Source organism: Nycticebus coucang, chromosome 16 (assembly GCF_027406575.1).
Source record: "Nycticebus coucang isolate mNycCou1 chromosome 16, mNycCou1.pri, whole genome shotgun sequence".
Lineage (NCBI taxonomy): Eukaryota > Metazoa > Chordata > Mammalia > Primates > Lorisidae > Nycticebus > Nycticebus coucang.
The window spans coordinates 42854829-42878453 of NC_069795.1; the positions used below are offsets into that span (position 1 = coordinate 42854829).

Sequence of the window (23625 nt, forward strand, 5' to 3'; positions counted from 1 at the left end):
TAAACCCAGCCCTGGCCAAAAATACAAAAAAAAAAAAAAGGATTAATCACTAATAAGTTGCAGATTTTATTGGGCTATTTGTCTCCCGCCAAAATAGGGTTATCTATGGAGAAGGTTTATTGCAACAAGGAGGTTAGAAGAAATGAGTTTGTAAATTCACTGGATGCTATTAGCTACGAGGTAAGCAAATTGCTCCCCCTGGCAGGTCCAAAGCACAGCATGTGGACTACGGCTTAGGAAATGCCTCCAGCCTTATTGATCTGCCACTTGTTCCAAATCTCCTCACACTCAGTTCCCCTCTCACTTCTGATGCTCCCAGCTTCACCTCTCATCATCAGTTTGATTTGGTAATCTCACCTGGCACTGTTTATATTACTATGTTCTAAAAACTTCATAAGAGTGCTGGCCTCTTGCCTTCACACTCGCAAACAAGCACACAAGACAGCCAGAGGCTGGGACTGGCTTCCAGTACATTACTAGATAAACCCTTGAACAACGTCTCTTCCACAGGAGAAATCCAACTTTCAAATATGAGTTCTCTGAATGCTTGAAAGTCACTGTAGCAAGAAACTCACATGTAAGGTCACCATCAGAACAATATTATTGATGAGGAGCAAACGGCTCTGTCACAGGACCAATGACCAAAGATTTTATCACTTCATTTTTTAGAATAACCTGAAAAGAGCCACTTTGTAGCTCCCAGGAACCAGAACCCTAGTACTACCAATGGCCAACTTGAGTACTGTTACTTCCTATTCATCTGGGTTTAGCCCTCTGTCATTCTTCTGCCTTTGACCCCACATATACAAACTCAGTGCTTGAGAAATATCTGCTGCTAAATGAATGAATGAGAAATTTATCACTCACATCCTGTCATCTCCGAAATCCATATTAACAGCTACCTGAAGAAATTAGAAATGAAAATTTCAAATGTTCCAGTCCTCTTCCATATTAGTTTAGTTCTCACTGACAATAGAAATCAAATGTCTAAAGAGGCGTTCTCAAACTTTTTAAACAGGGGGCCAATTCACTGTCCCTCAGACCATTGGAGGGCCAGACTGTAGTTTTAAAAAAAAAAACAAAACTATGAACAAACTCCTATGCACACTGCACATATCTTATTTTGAAGTAAAAAAACAAAACGGGAACAAATACAATCACACGGCCGCATGTGGCCCGCAGGCCGCAGTTTGAGGACCCCTGGAGAGATTTCCAAAAGAAATAAGGCAATTATTTTGTGGGAAAAAATAATTTTTTATACACAAAAAGTCCTCTTTCCAGTAATCATTCCAGTTTTTTAATTTCAGACTGAAAAGAATATTGGAAATACTTGTCATATTCTCATACTCAAACGGGACGTGAATTACATGTTCAGACAGAAGAAATGACGTCAGTGACCCTGTACTCACAGCTCTCACCTATCACTGCAAATGGTATTCTAAGGAACCTCTCTGTAATGGGCCTTTATTTTGAATTTTTTTCTCTGTACAAGGCTCAAATACACTGAATCTCCACTTTACCGCCATGAAATCACTGTTCTCTACCAAGGTTTTAAAAGTAGAAATCTGTATTTCCTGGCAAAGATTAAAATCAAAGATTCTTAGCTACAGGTCTAGATGTTCTCTCTCTCTCTCTCTAGTAAGGTAAGCGCGACTCAAAGACAGACAAAATTTATAAATGAGTGTCTGGGGCCTCGTAAACGTCACTGCATGTAGGAAGGCTTCTGTTTCTAATGTGAAATGTGGAATTGATCAATCCTTGTCCTTCCATGTTGGCATAACTGAATGAGAAGCAGAGAACTCTTCCCCAGAAGAAATTCATTTTTCCCTCTCTTATGGTCTTTTTGTCCTTTCTTATATTTTCTCCCAGATTTTCTTCTTCCCTGCTTTTTTATACCAACGTAATTATCACCAGTCACTTGCTGATATTTATCACCCACAGTATATGGTGGCAATTGGGAAAAAAATTGCATCCAATAAGATGATCTAATGCAATTTCTGGCATGTGTCAGACACTCAATACATATTATTTTTGCTTTCCTTCACTTTATGAACTCCAGCGTACAAGCCAGCCATAACTATTCATCAAATATTTCAGCTACATCTGTTTTTCACTGTAGTACTGTGCTGTATGAAGAATTAGAAGTATATAATGTAATTTTTTGTTCTGTTCAAAGAGTTGATAGAATAAAGATATTATTTACATATATTTGAAAATTATACACCAATTTATGTTTTATGTGACAGAAAATATCTATAGTAAAAACGAGGTTTATTTTCTAAAACTGTCAATGAAACATTTGATACACACCTGCTGTAATAATAGATTCAAGAGTGATCAAACTTCCACTTCAAGTGCATCACAGTTCTAGCAAGTATGTGGCTTTACCCCTTTGATTACAAAAACAGAATAGTAACTATATTTCTCTGTGGTCATCTTTTTTGTTAAAAATTGCTCTAGTTTTCATAGTTCCTTTGTTCTTTGACAATCTCATTCTGGCAATTTCCTTGGTAATTAAAACTTAGATTGAAGGAAAACTATAAACTTCCATTATTTGTTCTTACTTCTTTCTTTCGCTATATTGTGTCTTTTCCGATACAAAGCTTTTCTGACTCACACAGCCAATTTTAAGATATGTCTCAATCTGCAATTTCTATACCAATTCCAACAAAATACAATGTCTCTTCACAGAATCCAATTCCCAAGAAGCGAGATTCATGTGCTGCGCTCTTGAAAATTTGTCCCACTTCTAATTCAGTAAAGATACTGGCACAAATGTGAAGCCTTGTAATAAGAAGATAAAGCCAATGCTGCTCCCCCAGGGGATTGATTATTTTGGAATAAAGCTTTATGGTCTTCCACTTAATTCATATTTAATAGACCATCTCTTCTGCCTTCATTAGGGAAAAACAAAATGCTGCCTATGATGGATAATATTTAATTACACACACTTTTGTTTGGCTTTATTTCTTTGCCTTCTGGGAAAAATACATATTTGAACACTAGTTCATGATGACAAAACTGAAATTTACTTTTACCAAAAAAATTGAAATTATGTCACTGGTAGCAAAAGATTCAAATTTAAAATTTTTATGTGTTCTATTATTTAATTTCTAGACAGCAACAGAAGGAAGGATTTTTTTTTTTAACATGATTGATACCGTAACAGAATTTATTTTTTCTTGAAAAGGACTGTTTAAAATTCCAGGAAGGCTAAAGTACCACAAAATAATCAAAAACTTCACATCATGGTAAAACTTTTCAGCTGTTATTGAAACAAAAGTATAATTACACACAGGGAACAGATATTATCAGCAGAGAAAAATGCCTTAAGAATTCATTGTATTTTTCCAAACTGATGGACACGAGTGAGCTCTAATATCATTGTGTTTAGAAATGGCTTCATCCAGATCCAACTGTACACCATTAATATTCATTTCCATGCAGCCATTATAAAAGGCATTCACTGGGGTGGCATTGAATGGAACATCTGTAAAAACAGAATATCAGGCTATTAGTCCAATAATTTTAGCAACTAATTTGTTAATGGTTAGAAGAGTCCTTCAAACTTCTCAATTTCCAACTAAATCTTAATCTTAAATGAAAAGTTAATGATGTAATGCTATTCAATAAATATACATTAAGTAACTCCTATATAGAAGGCATTTTGTTTGGCACTGAATTCAGTAAATCATGATTTTCTCTGATTTCATAAACACAAGTAGTTCCATCCAAACTTAAGATAAATAAGCACACTTAAAGAAGAGTAGAAATAAACAAGCATATTCTTACCTGTAATATTCTAGTTTATTATGCAAATTACATGTTATTTTCTCTTTAAATGTGAGCAACAGTTTAAGCATTGCTAAATCATTTTTTCAACTCTACATTATAGCTACATGGAAATCATTTTTTTTTTTTTTTTATTGTTGGGGATTCATTGAGGGTACAATAAGCCAGGTTACACTGATTGCAATTGTTAGGTAAAGTCCCTCTTGCAATCATGTCTTGCCCCCATAAAGTGTGACACACACCAAGGCCCCACCCACCTCCCTCCTTCCCTCTTTCTGTTCCCCCCCCATAACCATAATTGTCATTAATTGTCCTCATATCAAAATTGAGTACATAGGATTCATGCTTCTCAATTCTTGTGATGTTTACTAAGAATAATGTCTTCCACGTCCATCCAGGTTAATACGAAGGATGTAAAGTCTCCATTTTTTTTTAATGGCTGAATAGTATTCCATGGTATACATATATCACAGCTTGTTAATCCATTCCTGGGTTGGTGGGCATTTAGGCTGTTTCCACATTTTGGTGATTGTAAATTGAGCTGCAATAAACAGTCTAGTACAAGTGTCCTTATGATAAAAGGATTTCTTTCCTTCTGGGTAGATGCCCAGTAATGGGATTGCAGGATCAAATGGGAGGTCTAGCTTGAGTGCTTTGAGGTTTCTCCATACTTCCTTCCAGAAAGATTGTACTAGTTTGCAGTCCCACCAGTAGTGTAAAAGTGTTCCCTTCTCTCCACATCCATGCCAGCATCTGCAGTTTTGAGATTTTGTGATGTGGGCCATTCTCACTGGGGTTAGATGATATCTCAGGGTTGTTTTGATTTGCATTTCTCTAATATATAGAGATGACGAACATTTTTTCATGTGTTTGTTAGCCATTCATCTGTCGTCTTTAGAGAAAGTTCTATTCATGTCTCTTGCCCATTGATATAAGGGATTGTTGGCTTTTTTCATGTGGATTAATTTCAGTTCTCTATAGATCCTAGTTATCAAGCTTTTGTCTGATTGAAAATATGCAAATCTCCTTTCCCATTGTGTAGGTTGTCTCTTTGCTTTGGTTATTGTCTCCTTAGCTGCACAGAAGCTTTTCAGTTTAATGAAGTCCCATTGGTTTATTTTTGTTGTTGTTGCAATTGCCATGGCAGTCTTCTTCATGAAGTCTTCCCCCAGGCCAATATCTTCCAGTGTTTTTCCTATGCTTTCCTGGAGGATTTTTATTGTTTCATGCCTTAAGTTTAAGTCCTTTATCCATCTTGAATCAATTTTTGTGAGTGGGGAAAGGTGTGGGTCCAGTTTCAGTCTTTTACATGTAGACATCCAGTTCTCCCAACACCATTTATTGAATAGGGAGTCTTTCCCCCAAGGTATGTTCTTGTTTGGTTTATCAAAGATTAGGTGGTTGTAAAATGTTAGTTTCATTTCTTGGTTTTCAATTCGATTCCAAGTGTCTATATCTCTGCTTTTGTGCCAGTACCATGCTGTCTTGAGCACTATGGCTTTGTAGTACAGACTAAAATCTGGTATGCTGATGCCCCCAGCTTTATTTTTGTTACAGAGAACTGCCTTAGCTATACGGGGTTTTTTCTGGTTCCAAACAAAACGCAGAATAATTTTTTCCAAATCTTGAAAGTACGATGTTGGTATTTTGATAGGAATGGCATTGAATAGGTAGATAGCTTTGGGAAGTATAGACATTTTAACAATGTTGATTCTTCCCATCCATGAGCATGGTATGTTCTTCCATTTGTTAATATTCTCTGCTATTTCCTTTCTGAGGATTTCATAGTTTTCTTTATAGAGGTCCTTCACCTCCTTCGTTAGGTATATTCCTAGGTATTTCATTTTCTTTGAGACTATGGTGAATGGAGTTGTGTCCTTAATTAGCTTCTCATCTTGACTGTTATTGGTGTACACAAAGGCTACTGACTTGTGGACATTGATTTTATATCCTGAAACATTACTGTATTTTTTGATGACTTCTAGGAGTCTTGTGGTTGAGTCTTTGGGGTTCTCTAAGTATAAGATCATGTCGTCAGCAAAGAGGGAGAGTTTGACCTCCTCTGCTCCCATTTGGATTCCCTTTATTTCCTTGTCTTGCCTAATTGTATTGGCTAGAACTTCCAGCACTATGTTGAATAGTAAAGGTGACAGAGGACAACCTTGTCTGGTTCCAGTTCTAAGAGCAAAAGCTTTCAGTTTTACTCCATTCAGTAAAATATTGGCTGTGGGTTTGTCATGGATAGCTTCAATCACTTTTAGAAATGTGCCACCTATGCCTATACTCTTCAGTGTTCTAATTAGAAAAGGATGCTGGATTTTATCAAATGCTTTTTCTGCATCTATTGAGAGGATCATGTGATCTTTGTTTTTGCCTCTGTTAATATGGTGGATAACGTTTATAGACTTGCGTATGTTAAACCAGCCTTGCATCCCTGGGATGAAGCCTACTTGATCATGATGAATGACTTTTTTGATGATAAGCTGTAATCTATTGGCTAGGATTTTGTTGAGAATTTTTGCGTCTATGTTCATGAGTGAGATTGGTCTGAAATTCTCCTTTTTGTTTGGGTCTTTTCCTGGTTTTGGTATCAGGGTGATGTTTGCTTCATAGAATGTGTTGGGGAAGATTCCTTCTTCCTCAATTTTTTGGAATAATTTCTGCAGTACAGGAATCAGCTCTTCCTTGAAGGTTTGATAGAATTCTGGAGTGAAGCCATCTGGACCAGGGTATTTTTTGGTTGGAAGATTTTTTATTGTTTCTTTGATCTCAGTGCTTGAAATTGGTCTGTTCAGGAGCTCTATTTCTTCCTGGCTGAGTCTAGGGAGAGGGTGTGATTCCAAATATTGATCCATTTCTTTCACATTGTCAAATTTCTGGGCATAGAGTTTCTGGTAGTATTCAGAGATGATCTCTTGTATCTCTCTGGGATCAGTTGTTATTTCCCCTTTATCATTTCTGATTGACGTTACTAGAGATTTTACTTTTCTATTCCTCGTTAGTCTGGCCAATGGTTTATCTATTTTATTTATTTTTTCAAAAAACCAACTCCTTGTTTCATTAATTTTCTGAATGATTCTTTTGTTTTCAATTTCATTGATCTCTGATTTGATTTTGGATATTTCTTTTCTTCTACTGAGTTTAGGCTTAGATTGTTCTTCTTTTTCCAATTCCATAAAATCTCTTGTGAGATTGTTGATGTGCTCTCTTTCTGTTTTTCGAATGTAGGCATCTAAAGCGATGAATTTTCCTCTCAAAACTGCTTTTGCAGTATCCCACAGGTTTTGGTAGCTTGTGTCTTCATTGTTGTTATGCTCAAGGAAGTTAATGATTTCCTGTTTTATTTCTTCCTTCACCCATCTGTTATTCAACAGAAGATTGTTTAATTTCCATGCCTTTGTGTGGGGTCGAGCGTTTTTGTTAGAGTTGAGTTCCACCTTTAGTGCCTTATGGTCTGAGAAGATACAAGGTAAAATTTCAATTCTTTTGATTCTGTTGATAATTGTTTTGTGTCCCAGGATATGATCAATTTTGGAGAATGTTCCATGGGGTGATGAGAAGAATATATATTCTTTATCTTTGGGATGGAGTGTTCTATATGCGTCTATCAAGCACAGTTGTTCTAGGGTCTCATTTAAGTCTCTTATATCCTTGCTTAATTTCTGTTTAGAGGATCTGTCCAGCTCTGTAAGAGGAGTGTTAAGGTCCCCTGTTATTATGATATTATCAGATATCATATTGCTCAGACTGAGTAAGGTCTGTTTCAAGAATCTGGGAGCATTTAAATTGGGTGCATAGATATTTAGAATTGAAATGTCTTCTTGTTGTATTTTTCCCTTGACCAATATAAAGTGACCATCTTTGTCTTTTTTGACTTTAGTTGCTTTAAATCCACATGTATCTGAAAATAAGATTGCAACTCCTCTTTTCTTCTGAATTCCATTTGCCTGAAAAATTGTCTTCCAACCCTTGAGTCGGAGCTTTAATTTGTCTTTTGAAGCCAGGTGTGTTTCTTGCAGACAGCAAATGGATGGCTTGTGTTTTTTAATCCAGTCAACCAATCTATGTCTCTTCAGTGGGGAATTCAAGCCATTAACATTTATTGAGATAATTGATACGTGTGGTAGTATTCTATTCGTCTTATTTGGTGAGAGTCCATTGCTTAGTTTTATCTTTTGTATCAGTGTGGAGGTTTGGTTCTGTCCTTTGATTTCTGAGTTCTTACTTTGCTGCTGATCCATTGTGGTGGTCAGTGTGCAGAACAGGTTGAAGTATTTCCTGTAGAGCTGGTCTTGTTGTGGCGAATTTCCTCAATGTTTGTATATCCGTAAATGATTTGATTTCTCCATCAATTTTGAAGCTTAGCTTAGCAGGGTACAGAATTATGGGCTGGAAATTGTTCTGTTTAAGTAGATTAAAGGTAGATGACCATTGTCTTCTTGCTTGGAAAGTTTCATTAGAGAAGTCTGCGGTCACTCTGATGGATTTGCCCCTAGAGGTCAACTGGTGCTTACTCCTGGCAGCTTGCAGAATCTTTTCTTTTGTCTTGACTTTGGACAGGTTCATCACAACGTGTCTTGGAGAAGCTTGGTTAGAGTTGAGGCGACCTGGGGTCCGATAGCTCTCTGAAAGCAGTGTGTCAGAATCTTTGGTGATATTTGGGAAATTTTCTTTTATAATATTCTCTAGTATGGCTTCCATTCCTCTGGGGCATTCTTCTTCCCCTTCTGGAATTCCTATAACTCGTATGTTGGAACGCTTCATAAAGTCCCATAATTCTGACAGTGAACGTTCTGCTTTCTCTCTCTTCTTTTCTGCCTCTTTGACTATCTGAGTTATCTCAAAAACTTTGTCTTCTACCTCTGAAATTCTTTCTTCTGCATGGTCTAACCTGTTGCTGATACTTTCCATTGCATCTTTAAGTTCCCTGATTGACTGTTTCAGTTCCTTCAGCTCTGCTATATCCTTTTTATATTCTTCATATCGTTCATCTCTGATTTGATTCTGTTTTTGGATTTCCTTTTGGTTATTTTCCACTTTATTAGCAGTTTCCTTCATTGTTTCCATCATTTCTTTCATTGTTTTCAACATGTGTATTCTAAATTCCCTTTCTGTCATTCCTAACATTTCTGTATAGGTGGAATCCTCTGCAGTAGCTACCTCATGGTCCCTTGGTGGGGTCGTTCTGGACTGGTTCTTCATGTTGCCTGGAGTTTTCTGCTGATTCTTCCTCATGGGTGATTTCTTTTATCTGTTTCCTTGCCCTAATTTTCCTTTCACTTCCTCTTGCTCTTTAACTTCTCGTGCCTGTGGAGGTTCTGAAGGCTATGGGGTCCAAGATCAAGGTTCCAGGAGATTCACTGTCTGGTGAGAGTTCAGTATGCTTCCTGTATGGCACCTTCTATTGTCTTCACATGGCAGAGGGTCAAACACATGGCAGTAGGACAAGGCAGCTCCTTCAGCCTCTTATACTACTTTTTATATTCTTAGTAGATACGGAGTGTTGCTCTTTCTCATTCTAATTTCCAACTCCTGAGCTAAAGCAATCCACTTATCTCAGCCTTCCAGAGAGATAAGATGGGAGACATGAGGCCTCTCAGCTTATCAGGCTGGTAAACGTGGCTTTAACCGGGGAAGTAAATGGCAGCTGCTGCAATTACCTCTGCCATAGCCCACATGTGGATTTCTCCCGGGTCAGGAATCTCAGCCCACCATTTCCCAGGGCCGGGGATGTCCCGGTGTCCGCCCTACAGATCTCCCAGTACCTGAAGGTCACAGCGTGACAGAGGTTCCTGCACAGACACTTGGGATCTCCAGGAAAGGGAACAGCTGAAGAGGAGGATCCAGCTCAGAGCCCAGTTCCAGAGACAAACCCTGCTCAGAATTCGCTACTTGGAAATCATTTTTAAATACCGTGATAAATATATATTTTTACTATTGCTGGAATAAAAGAAGATTTCTATATTTTCCAAAGAAATACTTTCTTCTTGAGCATACAATAGTAGGTCATGATAAAGGGCTCATTTTCATGCAATATTTGGTGTCTGAAAAAATAATAATTTTAATAACGCCTCAGTAAATAATTTTGGGTCATTTTAGGGCCTTTAAGTCATTCTACACTTTCATACTCCTTAACTATTTTTTTCTTTTCTTTTTCTTTTTTTTTTAGGACACAGAGTCTTGCTGTTGCCCAAGCCGGAGTGCAGTGGTGGGATCATAGCTCACTGTCTCCAGTGAACCTCCTGCTTCAGCCTCCCAAAGTGCTGGGATTACACGAGCCACTGCACCTCGTCTCTTTATCAAATTAATATTCAGTATTGCCCCTTGATTCCTAAGAACTATGGGTCATTTTAAAATGTTTAAAATGATCTGTCTCTCCACTTGCTTCCTCTTTTTTGGCATGAATTTTAATTCACAATGGATATTCTTTAGCTCTTTTTCTTTGTACTCAGTAACTTATGCCAAAAACAAAAACTTCAAATTTTCCACTTTTAGCTTGCCAGTACAATGAATAATGTCCATACTTTTGTATGAGCTCATAGCATTTGTTAACAATCTCTTTTAAGTCTAGCTGAACATCATAGATTATGCCATCATTACAAAATTCCTCAGAATCATCAATTTCCCCCAAGTTTTAATTTTTAAAAAGAAATTTAAAATGCCTACTTTGAGTACTATTAATAATTTACCCATTCCATAGTTTACACTCTTATCTGAATTTTCAGCATCTCTCAAATAGTACTCTTTCTGTCAACAAATCCCATCTGAAGTCAGTCAGGTGGTCCTCAGCACTACTGCCAAATCTCAGAACCATTGACATTTTGGTATTTTTACTTCTTTTAAACACTTTCATTGTTTGATTTTTGATAATTGCATTTCATTATTTTGGGAATAAGGTGGTAGGTGGATTTCAATATACAGAGGGTACCAAAAAAAGTGCACACATTTTAGAAAGGAAAAAACTGTAATAAATTTGTAATACTCAAGTTATGTTTGGCTCTGCAATTACAAGAGATGCTCAATGCGACTTGTCATCCTCTTTTGTCATAAGTATATATTGAGTTTTACAACTTTAATATAGTTTTTTTCATTTCTTAAAATGTGTATACATTGTTTTGGTACCTTCTGTAGTATTGCTTTGAATTGAAATAATACTCCTTAATAATTAACCATCCTAACTACTTATTATATCTATCTATCTATCTATCTATCTATCTATCTATCTATCTATCTATCTATCATCTTTAGAGTCCTTTTATTTCTATTTTCCAAAAGCCCAGATAAAATTTCCATATATAGGAAACCAAGACCCTGAACAGTCAAAGTAATACAACATGGGTTATTAGAAGTCCATATATCAAACTCACAATTATCCCCATAAGAATAACCTGTACATGGTACCTTTAAACGCTTCTAAAGAAATTCCTGCCTCTTCTTTAGTTTTTTGAAATTTAAAATAAAATATTGGTGCTAATTCCTATTTTACAAAATTAAGTTAAAGATGAACCTGCTTTTCTTCCAGTTTTCCTCATCTGGATAAATGGAATCTCTATCCACGCAACCATTCATGCTAGAGACCTAATTCACCCTTGCACCTGTCTTTTGATTGTTAAATCCTAATAATTTGGTTTCTCACATACATCTCAAGTCTATTCCCAGCATTCATCTCTGCTGCTGTCATCCTGTTCCAGCAGCTTCCTCAGCTTCCTCATCTGTAAAATGGGGATACAATACTACCTGCCTCCCAGGACAATTTTGAAATTTGAATGAGTTCATATATTTGAAGTGCTCTGAACACTGCCCAGACTGTTTACTATGCACCAGCTGTGGGTAGTGTAGTTATTGTGATTACTGCTACTTCATCTGGGCTAATTCAATAGCTTCCCAACTCAGCCCAACTGTACCCACTATTGCCTCTCACCTATCCATCTCCATCTATCGTGCAGAGTGAATTTTTTAAGTTATTACATTACTCTGCCACTTCCTGGTCTAAACTTCTCAATGATTCTGTCTCAAAATAAGATTCAGGTCCCAGAACCACATCTGCGAACTGTTCCCCCACCCACTCAGTTCACAGCCTCATGGTCCACTCTCATCCTCTTGCTCAACATGCTTTAACCAGACTGATCTCCTATAGAGTCCTCAAGCTTCTCATCCCGTTTGTCCATCTTTCCCAAATATGGGTCATTTTACCTGCATATGAACTCTAATCCCTCTAATCTTCCTACCACCTTCTTAAATTTGTCTAATTCTTCAAATATCAGATTTAATTTTACTCTTTTATTCAGCGAGGTTGTTCCAGGCCTCCACAACCAGGTCATGTCCCCATTTTCAGACTCTAAAGCATCCCTACTCTTCCTTTATAGAAGTGACCACAATTTTAATTATTTTCACATTTTCTTAATCAGTTGTTTAATGTCTGCCTCTGCTATTAGACTGTAAAAGCCTTAATGGCAGGGACAACATCTATTTGTTCATTACTATGTCCCTAGTACCTGGGGTATAAGTTCTTAATAAAAGTTGGATAAATGATAGATGAATTGAATAATAGACGAATAAACATTGGATAAATTACCAATGAATTGAAGAATAAATATTGAACTTAAAAGGCTATTGTGAGGGTGAAAGGAAATAATACATTCTTTTTGGCTAGGATATCCAAATGTACCAAAAGTTCATCAGTTTCAGTTCACCATTAAAAAAAAAATAAAAATGCACCAATAAAATGTCAGTACAGAACCTCAGAAAAAGAATAATGAATACAATTTTTTTTCTTCCACACTGATGCTTTTTTGCTAAAATTATATATTAGAAATATTATCAATTTTGGGGCAGCGCCTGTGGCTCAGTGAGTAGGGTGCTGGCCCCATATACCGAGAGTGGCGGGTTCAAACCCGGCCCCTGCTGAACTACAACAACAACAACAAAAAAATAGCCGAGCGTTGTGGCAGATGCCTGTAGTCCCAGGTACTTGGGAGACTGAGGCAAGAGAATTGCCTAAGCCCAGGTACTGGAGGTTGCTGTGAGCTGTGTGACGCCATGGCACTCTACTGTGGGCAATAAAGTGAAACTCTGTCTCTACGAAAAAAAAAATATATCTATTTGATTTAAAATACACTTTTCAAAACTGAAGTTAGCAGATACCTGGAATGCCACCCAAGTAAGTGGCCACTGTTCCTTTCATTGCTTTATCCAAGGTGGCAAATTGTCTTTGAAAGTGTTCAGAGGAGATGATATCGTTTTTAAGTGGAGTCCAAAACTCCAGAACGTTTCTGTTGACTCTGAATTCAAGATATGATTGTTGATCAGAACATAGACTCATGGCCTCGATCCGAGATATTACTGTATTTTCAACAGATACCACAATATCCTGAAAAATAATGCAACAACCAAAAGTAAGCAAGTGCTAACAGTAATGCCACTTACGAGTGACTTCAGAGTTTCTGACATTCAAAAACTGAATTTTGATGAAAAAAATATGATAGAGTCCTCAAGTTTTATTGAAAAATTACTGATTAACATAATAATCGTAATTTTAAGATTACTATAGTTTTTACAAATTCTAAATTTAGCTAAAATGTAAATGGATAGAGACTTCTAAAACGTCAATACACCAACAGGAAGGAATCTAAAGCAGTGTCTTAAACAATATATTTTTGTTTATGAGGATTCCTAGTTTCGAAGCAAGCATATGTATTAAAAATAGGGAAAAGAAATGGAAAATGTAAAGAGCTTTAGAAAGCACATGCCAGGCCAGCAGGACTGAGAGGTTTGTTTGTGCCACACAAGTTGTCATACAGAGGAGGAACCAAGAAAGAAAAAGCTGGGATTTCCAGCAGTAAGTTACAGAGTAGTTTCCAGAAGAGTCTCAAAAAACAAAATGTATTTAATTTGCTAAAATTTTCAAACTTAAATTACTGAACTTGTTGAGAGTGATCTGTGCATGTAACTTACAGGGTACAGAGGGAATATCAAAAGTAACAGAGAAAAAAAATAAATCAAAACTAGAGAGGCAGCTATTATGATGCTTCCCAGGTGGTAGAAAGATAGCCTGCACTGTTTACTTAGGAATCCAAGATACCTATGTTAAGTGAAATGTCTGTATTTCATAAGTATAGGTTATTCGAAGAAATCTGTTATTATGCTATATATGTCTGTCTCCTTAAACTCATTAAAAGAGGTGATCAATTGAGAAAATTCTCCAGAATGATCAATGGTTTGTGGAATACTGGTATGAAATACTGCATATAGATCTTGAGAAGAGAATCTGGTGTGAAAAAATAAGAGCCATAGAGATGACTATAGAAAGGATAAAAAGAATCAAAGACATGAAATGCATTAACCTCCTCCACTGCACAAATGTAGTGAAGATAGGAATTCCCATTTTGTTTAAAAGAAAACAACATGCAAACAAAAAAAAATTGAAATTGAAATGTAGAAAGGTCCTTATAGTTGGAGATAAAAATAAACAAAAACAAAACAGAACTCAGCAGGACCTTTTAAGGTACTTACTGTTAACCACTAGAAACTCTCTCCTAACACTACCCCAATATCTATTAAGTTGCAAACAGTGTCCTTTTTTATTATTATAGACATTACTTAACTGTATTCTAACAGCTACTGCAAGCATCTAACCCAACCTTGGCCTAAACAGAAGCTGCTTGCTGTAAATTGGAATCCACTGTGAATGACTCAAGGACAGGGGTATTAGCCTCTAATGGAAGTCTGAATAATTGAGATCTTCTGATAACTCTCATGTTCCATTTTATCTAAGACATTTTACTGTTCTTCCTCCTAATTTCAAATAAGAGTTGCCAAGTGGATGAGTTTTACTTTAATCTCATTTCCTAATTTACTCCTGAGAGAAAAGATTAAGAGTGCAAGAAAGCACAAAGCATTATAATTCAGCACTGAATATCCGGGAGTGGACTGTAATCAGATTCACTTCTATTTCACTTCTGACAGCGCTTCAGGGTTTCCCAGTAAGGGGGGATTTCTATGTATCCTGTGATGGCTCCAAGCTGCCTGTGAGAGTCTACCTAATCTTACCTGCAGACATAGAAGGTTTCTCAATTCCCCTTTCCTCACTTCTTGGTTCAGATCATGAAAATAAGCCAGCAAAAAAATAATAATGATGAACATATTCTGAGTTCTTAATTATGTGCTGGATATTGTGCCAAATACTTTACATGAATTTCATCATTTAATCTCCAAAATAGCCCTTTTGAGGTAAGTATTACTATTATATCCATTTTAAAACTGTAGAGAAGAATGAGGCTCAGATAGGTTTAGAGTAAAGTTACCTGAAATTTTTCAGAGGTGGAGTCCACCAAGGACAAGGCAAAGGGCACCGAGTTACCAGAAACCAAGGCAAGCATAACACCAGTGGCCGCAGATGGGCGAATGTTCAAGGTCACATTCACTTGCCAACCTTCAGCATTGGACATGTTATCTGTTTAAAACAAGGAAACAGAAGTAGGATCAATGTACTCTTAAAGGGCATCAGAAGGAAGTATAATAATCTGATTAATATTCAAAGCCATCTTTGTGTAACACTAAAGATTTTAGATCCCTTTCTTAATGATCTACCAAGGTTTTGTTTTTCAATGCAGGCAAGTAGAGCCCCTTCTGTCTGGGGTTCCTAGACCATTCTAGAGTGTGGTGTTGAGGATTATTATAAATTTTCCTTGTTTGCTCGTTGTAACTTCTTCCTCCCCTCCTTGCACATTGACCAATGCTCAAATCTCAGAGTGATCATATTTTAAAGTACATACTTAGAAGGCAGTCCAACACATTTACTGTTAATATCTGTGGGAGATTTGAGTATAGCTGCCATCTCCACCTCAACACTTTCCATCTTAGAGCAATGGGAAGAATAAATATGATCTGTATACACAGGGGAGGTAGATAGCTTGACAGCAGAGAAATAACTTTGACATCAATGATTAGTTTTAAAATTAGAATGGGAGCTCTTGATCTGTGATTTTCTTACCTTTGTATATAACATTTTCTTTCTTAATTACTATGTTAATAGTTTACCCCTTTAAAGTGCAAGCTCTAGGAGGTACATGGCTTTATCACCACTTTGTTTTTCAAAAGTCATTCAATAAATATTATTGAACTAATTATGTTTCAAGAATAATCAGATTCCTGAAAATGTTAGCTCACAATCTGAATGAAGTCTCCCTCATTTCATATGATGTAACACATAAAAACCCCCAAATACTACCTCAAGCAATTGAAAGGGTGAATGTGAATGGAGAAAATAATTTTCCTTTGACAAAATGTTGGTCCATTTAGTTACATATAATGCTACTACATTTTTCTTTGTAATCCCATGAAGAATCTTTGTAAATCTCATTCAGAAGAAAATACATAATCATTGTGAAATAAGTAAACTTAACACATGATATTAACAAACTCAAACTAAAGTGAATATGAAAATGTATATAAGTTATGTCAAATTAAATATTAATTACAAAGGAGGTCACTTTTAAGTTATCCATAAATAACTAATTACTTATGAAAGTAATCTTTTCAGGTAGAATACAACTTTCCCTTTCATCATCATGGGCTTATGTGTTTTTTTTTCTACAGTCAATCCTCTCTCCCATTTATGACATTTTAAGAAAAAATCTTTCATGTGCATCACAGAGCTACAGTTAAAGGAATTATAATAATTTATGTTAGGAAAACAGAAATCACTTGTGTAAAATTCTTCCTTAAAACTGTAGTAATTATTTTTTACAGCTATGAATAAATACATTTAAAATGTAACTTTTTCTGGGGTGGTGCCTGTGGCTCAAGGAGTAGGGCACTGGCCCCATTCCATATACCAGAAGTGGCAGGTTCAAACCTGGCCCCGGCCAAAAAAAAAAAAAAATATATATATATATATATATATATAACTTTTTCTTGCAGCATAGATATGTGCATATCAGATACACACTAACTTAATTTATAATCAAAGTGTTAGTAGCTCAAATAATGAACTAAAACAGAAAAAGGGTGGGAGACAAGATGGCGGATTGAAGCCAGCTTTCAACAAAGGCTCCCGTCCAGAAGGAGAGTTAAGGGACAGGAATTTAGTAAGTATCCTGGTGGACTTGAGCCTCACCAAGAGAGAAGGCTGAAGAACGCACATCAACACCGCTGAGGCAAGTTGTGATCACAAGGACGCAAACAAAAGGTACAAAATCCACCACCAAGCGGACGGGAGTCCCCCTCCCCCATGAGACCGGCTCTAGAGCCCCACAATTGAACAAGTGGGCAGAAATTAAAGGCCCTCCCACTACACTCCACGGGAGAGACCTTCTAAAAACTGGACCTAACCTCCCCTACTGGGGTGCCGTGGCGTTCTCCTGCCGGACATAGGGCTGAATAAAACTTTGGGAATCCTTTGCCGGCAACCCTGAATCCCCGGCGCTCCCCTCCCGCCCACTGAGGTCTGGAGGCCTGTCCTCCAGGACTTCGGATCTTTGGGTGATTTCTCAAGGGGAGTGGACAGTCCCCGAGTTGCGACTGGTCAGCATTGACTCTGAGGCGCGCCGAGTGAGGAGAGGGCACCGGGCTGAGGGGGAGTCATGCCTCGCGGCACTTCCCTGCGGTGCAGTGCAGCAACCCTCCCCAGAAATACGGGACCCAAGACTGAATCAGACTCTGGCCTCCCCGCTGAGAGCTGAGAACCCCTACTCTCACTCGGGGTCTGAGGGCCTATCCCCCAGGAGTTCGGCTCCTTGGGTGATTTCTCAAGGGGAGTGGACAGTCCCCGAGTTGCGACTGGTCAGCATTGACTCTGAGGCGCGCCGAGTGAGGAGAGGGCACCGGGCTGAGGGGGAGTCATGCCTCGCGGCACTTCCCTGCGGTGCAGTGCAGCAACCCTCCCCAGAAATACGGGACCCAAGACTGAATCAGACTCTGGCCTCCCCGCTGAGAGCTGAGAACCCCTACTTTCACTCGGGGTCTGAGGGCCTATCCCCCAGGAGTTCGACTCCTTGGGTGATTTCTCGAGGGGAGTGCACAGTGCCTGAGCTGCGTCAGGTCAGCGCTGACTCTGGGACACGTGAGCGAGGAGAGGGCACTCTGCTGAGGGGAAATCAAGCCTTGGCAGCACTTCCCTGCGGTGCAGTGCAGGAGCCCTCCCCGGACCGTAGTATTGCGTGAAACTGAATGAAACTCTAGCTTCCCTCCCACACTCTCAATCGGGGTCTGGGGGCCCACCCCCCAAGAGTTCTGATTCTTGGGGGATCTCTTAAGGGGTGTGGACCCAGCACAAACTGCGGCCGCTCAGTGCTGACTCTGGGGCGCGGGACAGAGGAGAAAAGGGTCGCCTGAGTGCCCACACCAGAGCAGCAGTTCCCTGGAGGTAGATCAACAGCCGTTTTTTCTTTAACGGCAGAACGCTCACTTCTGGATATTCTGAGGCCACACCCCCTGTCTCCCTGGGCAACCAGAGGAGGCCACCGGTGACACGGCTCACAAACCCGGAAGCCTCCAGGGCGGGGCCGACCCAGAGAGGTGTTCAGACGCAATTCTCCAGCAGCAAAGACGTTTGAACTCAAAACAGCCCGTCTCCTGTAGGCGACGACAGGAACAGAGACAGAACCTCACAAAGTTGTCTGTTCTGTTCTGTTCTGTTAGCAGCATGCATCAGGGACGGGGCTAAGCCTGAGTGAACACCTCCTTCCCATCACCTGCATCAAACACTCAAAGATGTTAGGCCCCATCTCCTCCTGCTAGATAGCGGCAGTCTGCGGGGGCCTGGCAGACTTCCTTGCGATTCAGGCAGGTGCAAACCCCTGGAGTGTCTGTTCACTGCAGGCAACTGGGTTAGCCATCTGAAGAGATACCAGTGACTGGGTCCGACGGAGGGGCAAAGTGGGGAAGGAGATGTCAACCTTCCCAGACTGCTCTGTTTGCTGGGTGGCTCCTCCTGACTACACGCTGCACTGGGGTGAGCTGTGTCAGAGGAGTCACCAGGCCCCTGTGATCCAGTTCCCAGAGACCTCTTGAACCCTTCCACCCGAGACAAGTGCCGATTGAGACAGATGATTCGGACCTTTTGAACTGGGCTAATAGACTGAGGACTCTTCAGGCGGTGCCCTGGGTGTGCGATTGTAGGAAGGTTTGATTCTCCTTTTCCAACTGGGGCCAGAGGTGGGAAGGCGGGGTGACTTAATTGCTGATTTTTCCACACAGCTGAGACTTCAAGCCAGAGTAGAAGTTGCAATAGGATTGAACAGAAACCAGCTGAAAACAAGACAGAACCACTTTGCTCCACCACACCAGACAGGGCCCCAGTTTCTCAGGCCACAACACTGTATGGGCCCTCGATAAAACCCCAGGGGAAAAACCAAAAGGAGTAAACCATGGGGCGGAATCAGCGGAAAAACTCTGGTAACATGAATAACCAGAATAGATCAACCCCCCCAAGAAAAGATACGGCAGATGTGATTGAAGATCCCATTCATAAACAACTGGCTGAGATGTCAGAAGTCGAATTCAGAATTTGGATTGCAGACAAGATTAATAAAATGGAATTAGGAATTCGAGGAGAAATTCAAAAATTGTCTCAGTGGTGCATATTATAGGGGTATTTGCGAAACTTGGTAAATGTAGAATGTAAATGTTTTGGCACAGTAACTGAGATAACGCCGGAAAGGCTATGTTAACCACTGTGATAAAAATGTGTCAAATGGTTTATGAAGTGAGTGTATGATGCCCCATAATCATATCATTGTATACAGTTATGATTTAATAAAAAAAATTAAAAAAAAAAAAAGAATTTAACGAATTTAAAGACAAAACCACCAAAGACTTAGACACACTGAAACAAGAACTTACAGCACTCAAAGATATGAAAAATACAGTAGAATCCCTCAGTAACAGAATGGAGCAAGCAGAAGAAAGGATTTCTGACATTGAAGATAAAGTCTTCGAACGCTCCCAATCTCTCAAAGAGGAAGAGAAATGGAGAGCAAAAACGGATCACTCACTCAGAGAACTCTCAGATAATTCGAAAAAAAACAACATAAGGGTTATAGGAATTTCGGAGAATGATGAAGTGGCTGCCAAGGACACAGAGGCCCTTCTACATGAAATTATGAAAGAAAATTTTCCAGACATGCCTAGAGAATCTGAAATTCAGATAGCAGACAGCTTCAGAACCCCAGCACGATTCAACCCCAAAAAGCCATCTCCCAGACATATCATAATTAGCTTCACTAAAGTTAACATGAAAGAGAAGATTCTCAAAGCAGCCAGGCGAAAGAAAACTATAACGTACAAAGGTAAGAATATTAGAATAACTGCAGATCTCTCTGCTGAAACTTTTCAAGCAAGAAGAGGCTGGTCATCAACTTTTAATCTCCTAAAGCAAAAAAACTTTCAACCCAGGATCTTGTATCCAGCTAAACTGAGTTTCATCTATGATGGAGAAATTAAATACTTCAATGACATTCATATGTTGAAAAAATTTGCCATAAGTAAACCAGCTCTTCAGGATGTTCTCAGACCTATCCTCCACAATGACCAACCCAATCCTATACCACAAAAGTAAACTCACTCAGAAACTTCGGATCAAACTCCAACTTCCACACTGGCGAAAGGATTAAAAATGTCCACTGGACCTTTGAAAAACTCGATACCCAAAATTCCACCAGACTTATCAATACTCTCCATCAATGTGAATGGCTTAAACTGTCCTCTAAAGAGGCATAGGTTAGCTGACTGGATACAAAAACTCAAGCCAGATATTTGTTGCATACAAGAGTCACATCTCAACTTAAAAGACAAATACAGACTCAGGGTGAAAGGATGGTCATCCATATTTCAGGCAAATGGTAATCAGAAAAAAGCAGGTGTTGCAATTTTATTTGCAGATACAGTAGGCTTTAAACCATCAAAAGTAAGGAAGGACAAGAATGGTCACTTCATATTTGTTAAGGGTAATACTCAATATGACGAGATCTCAATTATTAATATCTATGCACCCAACCAGAATACACCTCAATTTATAAGAGAAACTCTAACAGACATGAGTAACTTGATTTCCTCCAGCTCCATAATCGTTGGAGATTTCAACACTCCCTTGGCAGTGTTGGATCGATCCTCCAGAAAGAAGCTGAGCAAAGAAATCTTAGATTTAAACCTAACCATCCAATATTTAGATTTAGCAGACATCTACAGAACATTTCATCCCAACAAAACTGAATACACATACTTCTCATCAGCCCACGGAACTTACTCCAAAATTGATCACATTTTAGGTCACAAGTCTAACCTCAGTAAATTTAAAGGAATAGAAATTATTCCATGCATCTTCTCGGACCATCATGGAATAAAACTTGAATTGAGTAACAACAGGAATCTGCATACCCATACAAAAACATGGAAGTTAAATAACCTTATGCTGAATGATAGCTGGGTCAGAGATGAGATTAAGAAAGAAATCACCAATTTTTTGGAACAAAATGACAATGAAGACACAAGCTATCAGAACCTCTGGGACACTGCAAAGGCAGTTCTAAGAGGGAAATTTATAGCACTGCAAGCCTTCCTCAAGAGAACAGAAAGAGAGGAAGTTAACAACTTAATGGGACATCTCACGCAACTGGAAAAGGAAGAACATTCCAACCCCAAACCCAGTAGAAGAAAAGAAATAACCAAAATTAGAGCAGAATTAAATCAAATTGAAAACAAAAGAATAATACAACAGATCAATAAATCAAAAAGCTGGTTTTTTGAAAAGCTCAATAAAATAGATAAACTTCTGGCCAACCTAATCAGGAAAAAAAGAGTAAAGTCTCTAATATCATCAATCAGAAACAACAAAGATGAAATAACCACAGACTCATCAGAAATCCAAAAAATCCTTAATGAATATTACAAGAAACTTTATTCTCAGAAATATGAAAATCTGAAGGAAATAGACCGATACATGGAAGCACGCCACCTTCCAAGACTTAACCAGAATCAAGTGGAAATGTTGAACAGACCCATATCAAGTTCAGAAATAGCATTAACTATACAAAACCTCCCTAAAAAGAAAAGCCCGGGACCAGATGGTTTCACGTCAGAATTCTACCAAACCTTTAAAGAGGAATTAGTACCTATATTACTCAACCTGTTCCAAAATGTAGAAAAAGAAGGAAGACTACCCAACACGTTCTATGAAGCAAATATCACCCTGATCCCCAAACCAGGAAAAGACCCAACAAGAAAAGAAAATTATAGACCAATATCACTAATGAATATAGATGCAAAAATATTCAACAAGATCCTAACAAACAGAATCCAACAACACATCAAACAAATTATACATCATGACCAAGTTGGTTTTATCCCAGGGTCTCAAGGCTGGTTCAATATACGTAAATCTATAAATTTAATTCAGCACATAAACAAATTAAAAAACAAAGACCATATGATTCTCTCAATTGATGCAGAAAAAGCTTTTGATAATATCCAGCATCCCTTCATCATCAGAACACTCAAGAAAATTGGTCTAGAAGGGACTTTTCTTAAACTGATAGAGGCTATCTACAGCAAACCCACAGCCAATATCATATTGAATGGAGTTAAATTGGAATCATTTCCACTCAGATCAGGAACCAGACAAGGCTGCCCATTGTCTCCATTGCTTTTCAACATTGTAATGGAAGTTTTAGCCACCGCAATTAGGGAAGAAAAGGCGATCAAGGGTATCCATATAGGGTCAGAAGAGATCAAACTCTCGCTCTTCGCAGATGATATGATTGTGTATCTGGTAAACACTAGGGACTCTACTACAAAACTCCTAGAAGTGATCAAGGAATACAGCAGCGTCTCAGGTTACAAAATCAACATTCATAAATCAGTAGCCTTTATATACACCAACAACAGTCAAATTGAAAAAGCAGTTAAGGACTCTATCCCATTCACAGTAGTGCCAAAGAAGATGAAATATTTGGGAATTTACCTAACAAAAGACGTGAAAGATCTCTATAAAGAGAACTATGAAACTCTAAGAAAAGAAATAGCTGAAAATGTTAACAAATGGAAAAACATACCATGCTCATGGCTGGGAAGAATCAACATTATCAAAATGTCCATACTACCCAAAGCAATATATAATTTCAACGCACTACCTATTAAAGCTCCACTGTCATATTTTAAAGATCTTGAAAAAACATTACTTCGTTTTATATGGAATCAGAAAAAACCTCGAATAGCCAAGACATTACTCAGAAATAAAAACAAAACAGGAGGAATCACACTAACAGACCTCAGACTTTACTACAAATCGATGGTGATCAAAACAGCATGGTATTGGCACAAAAACAGAGAAGTAGATATCTGGAATAGAATAGAGAACCAAGAGATGAATCCAGCTACTTACCGCTATTTGATTTTTTTTTTATTTTATTTATTTTTTTTTTTATTAAATCATAACTGTATACAATGATATGATTATGGGGCATCATACACTCACTTCATAAACCATTTGACACATTTTTATCACAGTGGTTAACATAGCCTTTCCGGCGTTATCTCAGTTACTGTGCCAAAACATTTACATTCTACATTTACCAAGTTTCGCAAATACCCCTGTAATATGCACCACAGGTGTGATCCCACCAATCCCCCTCCCTCTACCCTCCCCCCCTTTCCCACTTCCCCCTATTGTTAAGTTGTAGCTGGGTTATAGCTTTCATGTGAGAGTCCCAAATTAGTTTCATAGTAGGGCTGTGTACATTGGGTATTTTTTCTTCCATTCTTGGGATACTTTACTAAGAAGAATATGTTCCAGCTCCATCCATGTAAACATGAAAGAGGTAAAGTCTCCATCTTTCT

General features: G+C 38.4%; 1 protein-coding gene across 1 annotated transcript in view; it reads right to left on the reverse strand.

The window, feature by feature from the left end:
• Window positions 1–1096: 1096 nt before the first annotated feature.
• PROS1 (protein S) overlaps window positions 1097–23625 on the reverse strand; it is a 108494-nt gene continuing 85965 nt past the window's right edge. Inside the window, exons 13-15 of the mRNA XM_053565337.1 lie at window positions 15096–15244; window positions 12937–13162; window positions 1097–3490 (exon numbers count right to left, since the gene is read on the reverse strand). Of these exons, the coding sequence (XP_053421312.1) occupies window positions 3330–3490; window positions 12937–13162; window positions 15096–15244 (536 nt within the window). The 3' untranslated portion in view covers window positions 1097–3329. The remainder of the gene's footprint in view (window positions 3491–12936; window positions 13163–15095; window positions 15245–23625) is intronic.